We start from the raw sequence: 4,872 nt of genomic DNA on the forward strand, positions 1-4,872 counted from the left end.
TTTCTGTCCCCATGGCCCGGGAGGGCCCTGCTGGACCCCTGGCTGCCAGACCCGCAAACGGTAGTGCCCCGGAGAGGTTTACCTTGCCCCACAACACAGCAGGAGACACACAAGCTCCGGGACTCACAGCCACAACCCTGCCCCGACGGCGCGGCGTCTCCGGGGCCCCAGCTCGCCCTGCGCACCCCGCACACCCCAACTCTGGGACGCTCCGGCGGCCCACCCCTCCCCCCCTCTGCCTGGCTCCTACGCCATCGCCCTCCCAGCAGCTTGCAGCGCCGGCCCGGGCTCACACCCGCCCCACCCCACCCCCAACCTGCCCCACGGGGGGAGGGGGGCACCGGGCTGCAGAATTAACCCTTCAAGTGGGGAGTGAGCGCGGCCCTTTCCACGGCCCCAGGCGATCGCGCCCCCCCGGCCGCCGCTGGGTCGGAAGCCGTACCCGGGCCCCCTTAGTCGCCCCCCAGCGCTGTGCGCGCCTGGAGGCGGGGCCAGGCTCAGCCCCCGACCCCTGAGCCCCCAGGTCAACCCCAAAGGGGAGCGGGCGCGGCGCCGGGCGCGGCCCGGGCCCCCGCAGCGCCGGGCAGCGGGGAGGGGGCCCGGCTGTTGGCTCCGGTCCGCCCTGGCCCTGCCCGGTTCGCCCCGGGGCCCACCTGACTGCGATGGCGCCGCGTCCGCCAGGCCCGGCTCATCACCGTGGCCGCCCCCGGCCGCTCCGGTTTCGCCCGCCTCCAGCTCCGGCTCCGGCTCCGGCCCCGGCCCCCCCAGCGCCCGGCCCCGGCCCGGCCCCGCCGCCGCCGCCGCCGCTGACATCATCGGCTCCCCCCGCCCCGGTCCTACCCCCACCCCCACCCCCGGAAACAGTACCCCCCAGCGCAGCCGCCGCTGCCGAGAGGAGGCCGGCGCAGCGCAGCCGGCACAGACACCAGGCTCCGGGCTCGGGCTCGGGTCGAGCGCGCCCGACGGCCTGCGCCCGGACTGATCCCGGGAAGGGAACGGCGCAGCGCCGGGCCGCCGGACGGGTGGGCACCGAGCCGGCTGCTGCAAGGGCTCGGGGCTGCACGACCCCCACTCCCTGGGAAGGGGCTCCCCCTCAACACCCTCCCCGCTCCCGGCCCCCTGCACGCCCTTCACTCAGCGGTGCACACCGCCCAGAGCACGCACACCCTCTCTGCAGACACACAACGTGGCAGGCTCACAATCAGGCCCAGTGGGACCCACAGACCCGGGCTCAGCACACTCCCAGGGGCAGCCCTGGACAAACGCACACACACACTCCTTCTTCAGAAATGCGCAGGGACCCCCAAGAGGCCGGGGGCGGGCAGGCCCTAGCCCTACAGAGCAGGTACAGGTATATGACTACCGGCTCAGATGAACGGGCAGCTTACTATTTTGTCCCCATCGGCAGAAATATCCACATCTATCTACTCTTGCATAAACGCAGAGGCCTTGGCGTGGGTCTCCTGGGCCAGCACCCACACCACCAGGTGGAAGAGCACGCAGAAGAAACGCGTTCCTGAAACTCCAGAGGGACCGTCCAGAGACGCCTGCCTGGTGTCCAAACTCAAGCCCAGGAGACAGAGGAGCGGGCCCTCACAGGTCCTCACGAAACCTTTCTGAAACAGGGCGAGACATAAATAAACAAATTAAAACCCAAAGATGTCTCATCACAGCCGGTAGTCAAAAAGAGGAAAAAGAGAGTCAGATAAACTTTGGAGTCACAGAGACAAAGCTATAAAGCAAGCAGAGTGGGAGATAATGAGAAAATGGGCCCACCCCCACCTCAGGAAGGTTCCAGGGAAGAACCCCCCACCCCCACCCCCCCAACCAGGTCACAATGGCTGGAGCTCTGAAGGGCCCAGGCCCCTGAGCCAGGAGAAGAGGAAGAGTCCAAGGAAAGATGGTGAGTGTGGGGGGCAGGGGGACATGGCCCCCCTCCCTGTGGCTCCCGGCTGCTCCCTTTCCCCTCCTCCCCTAAAACTTCCCAGCTGTCCCTGACACCCACAAGTGAAATTCATAATGATGTTCCCCGATGTCCTAGAACCTGTGACATCACACAGACACACAGCATCTGGAGCCACCTCCCCTTCCGCACACGAAGAGAGCATCCCTGGGTCCTTTTTTTTTTTTTTTTTTTTTTTTTTTTATCCCCGGGTCCTCTTTTTCTCCTCCCCAGGATCCCAGGAACAACTTACCCAGAGAAACACGATGCTCCAGGACCGCTCACTCCCTGCTTCCTGCTTTAGAGGTTCAAGGTCCACACTGTACCACCTCATCCATCTTTCAGGCCCTTTCTAGCTCCCAAGAGTTCCTCAGCAAGACAGCCTGCCCCTCTACCGTCCCACAGAGTCCCAGAAGCCAGCCTGGCACTCGCCCTGCCCCGGGTCCCCTGAGCTATGGCTGCTCTAATGCCTGAGCTCCTTTCTCCCTAACAGGCTGGCAGTCACCCCTACTTCAACCTGCCCGACTTCACCCAGCAGCCACCATCGCCCTCCACTCCGCCCAGCCTCCCCTCGCACCAGCGCTGCCGGCCCTCCGATGCCACCAAAGGCCTGCTCGTGGCCCTGCTGGGTGGGGGCCTGCCCGCTGGCTTCGTGGGCCCCTTCTCCCGTATGGCTTACCAGGCTTCCCACCTACCCTCGCTGGAGCTGCTCATCTGTCGCTGCCTCTTCCACCTCCCCATTGCCCTGCTACTTAAACTGCGTGGCGACCCACTGTTGGGACCTCCCGATGTCCGGGGCCGGGCCTGCCTCCACGCCCTACTCAACGTCCTCAGCATCGGATGCGCCTACAGTGCAGTGCAGGTGGTGCCCGCTGGCAATGCTGCCACTGTCCGCAAAGGTTCTTCCACGGTCTGCTCTGCTCTCCTCGCTCTCTGCCTTGAGAGCCAGCGTCTCAGCGGCTACGACTGGTGTGGCTTGTTGGGCAGCACCCTGGGACTCATCATCATTGTGGGACCTGGACTAGGGACACTGCAGGAGGGGACCACGGGCCTCTACACCGCCCTGGGCTATGTGCTTGCTTTCCTGGGCGGCCTGGCACTGTCACTGGGGCTCCTGGTGTATCGCTCCCTGGACTTCCCCTCCTGCCTACCGACAGTGGCCTTCCTGTTTGGCCTGGTGGGGCTGGTGGGCTCCGTGCCAGGCCTCTTTGTGCTGCAGACCCCCGTGCTGCCCAACGATCCTCTGAGTTGGAGCTGCGTGGGAGCAGTGGGGATCCTTGCCCTGGTCTCCTTTGTGTGTGTGAGTTATGCGGTCACCAAGGCCCATCCCGCCCTGGTGTGCGCCGTCCTGCATTCTGAGGTGGTGGTGGCCCTGATGCTGCAGTATTACGTGCTCTATGAGACCGTGGCACCTTCGGACATCATGGGGGCAGGGGTCGTGTTGGGCAGCATTGCCATCATCACTGCCCAGAACCTCAGCTGTGAGAGGGAAGGGCAAGTGGAGGAGTGAGATCGAACCTGAGAGCCTGGGGGTGGGGGGTGGGCAGGGGTAAATATAAGGAAAGACTGGAATACAAACATGTGAAAGAACTGGTGTGGGAGAAGGACACCCCTTGGAGTCAAGGGTGACCCGGGGACTTGGTAGGAGGTAGGAAGGGACTACCTAGAAAACCTGGAACCAGCCTGGAGATCAACATATTTGGAATCTAGGCTGGGGCTTGGGATCAGGGCAGAACTAAGGGGTGACATCTGAAGAGCAGATCAAAGGGGCTGAAGCAGGTAGGCCATGAGCCACTGGGAGGATTTTTCCCTCGGCAGCAGAGAGAGAAGAGCACTGGGGCTGGAGTGACTGGGGCTTTCAGGCAGATCAAGCAGCTGTGCTGGCGGAAGGGAGTATGCCTTTTTTTTTTCCCCTCTGAGCGTTGGTTTCCCTTCCTCGTGGTTATGCTCCCCCCTCCCACCTTGGTGTGGTGACGTGATATTGACATCAAACAAGGATCACTCTGAATGTGGCTCTGCAGTTGGTGTCATCTCTGCTTTGGAAGGACAGTGGAAGTCCTACCCCCTGCTCTTATTGGAGAATCCCTTAGGATCCTCACACACCTCTACCACCATCTTATTTTTGAGATATTCTAGAAGGGGGAGGATTTCCTCATGTTCAGAGGCTTTGACCCCGAGTTCCCCAGGACTTCTGCGTCCCGCCCCATGGCTAATCTGCTTTTCCTGGATTGTCGCGGTCCCGTGATCTCTCCCGGATAGTGGCCAGCGTCCTTCCGGAGCAGGCCTCTGAGCTGAGGCCTCTGGCAGCGGCGCAGGCCGGAGATCCTAAACCAGAGCCCCGGACAGCGCTCCGTCAGAGGCCTGGAAATGTCCACTCGTCTCAGGAGGCCGCTCGACATATATCAGCTACTTCCGGACAAGCAATTGGCCTCGCCATCTTGACCTGTTCTTGCATATTCAGCGCGACTACTGCATATTCATGACCAAGGACGGCCCCCAGCACTCCCCCCTTCGGGAACCTACTTGGGAGGATCCGACCGGCCCCGCCTCCTTCATTACCGATTCTCAGAACAGACCATTTTCCAGTGAAGGGGGTGACATGAATGAGAAACTTTGGCTGAAAATGAAACCTCACTCGGAACGAGAATAAAAGCGGCCTATATTTACCCTTGATCCTTTAAACCTTAAACCTCAGTGTAGGAGGGAGGAGGGAGGGGAGGCGACGGGATAAAAACCGTTCCCTTCCCCCTTGTCATTTCAAAAGGTCACCCCAACCAGGGAGCCGGGGAGGGAGGATCAACGCCTCAAGCGCGCGCCCCGTGCACGCCGGCGCAGGCGGCCCCGTAGCGCAAAGGAGGGCGGGAAAGGAAGGGGCGGGGGAATGCCGGGGCGAATCTATAAAGGGCGTCATTCGGCCGGTTCGCTCCTCA

General features: G+C 62.6%; 2 protein-coding genes across 2 annotated transcripts in view; one reads left to right on the forward strand and one right to left on the reverse strand.

The window, feature by feature from the left end:
- ZBTB4 (zinc finger and BTB domain containing 4) overlaps window positions 1–765 on the reverse strand; it is a 15,814-nt gene extending 15,049 nt beyond the window's left edge. The window contains 1 exon segment of the mRNA XM_021067826.1: window positions 654–765. The gene's annotated coding sequence lies outside the window, so the exon portion shown is untranslated.
- The window catches only part of SLC35G6 (solute carrier family 35 member G6), a 4,912-nt gene extending 297 nt beyond the window's left edge, over window positions 1–4,615 (forward strand). The window contains exons 2-3 of the mRNA XM_003483096.4: window positions 1,832–1,903; window positions 2,436–4,615. Of these exons, the coding sequence (XP_003483144.1) occupies window positions 1,901–1,903; window positions 2,436–3,452 (1,020 nt within the window). The 5' untranslated portion in view covers window positions 1,832–1,900 and the 3' untranslated portion in view covers window positions 3,453–4,615. The remainder of the gene's footprint in view (window positions 1–1,831; window positions 1,904–2,435) is intronic.

Source organism: Sus scrofa, chromosome 12 (assembly GCF_000003025.6).
Source record: "Sus scrofa isolate TJ Tabasco breed Duroc chromosome 12, Sscrofa11.1, whole genome shotgun sequence".
In the NCBI taxonomy this organism is placed as follows: Eukaryota; Metazoa; Chordata; class Mammalia; order Artiodactyla; family Suidae; genus Sus; species Sus scrofa.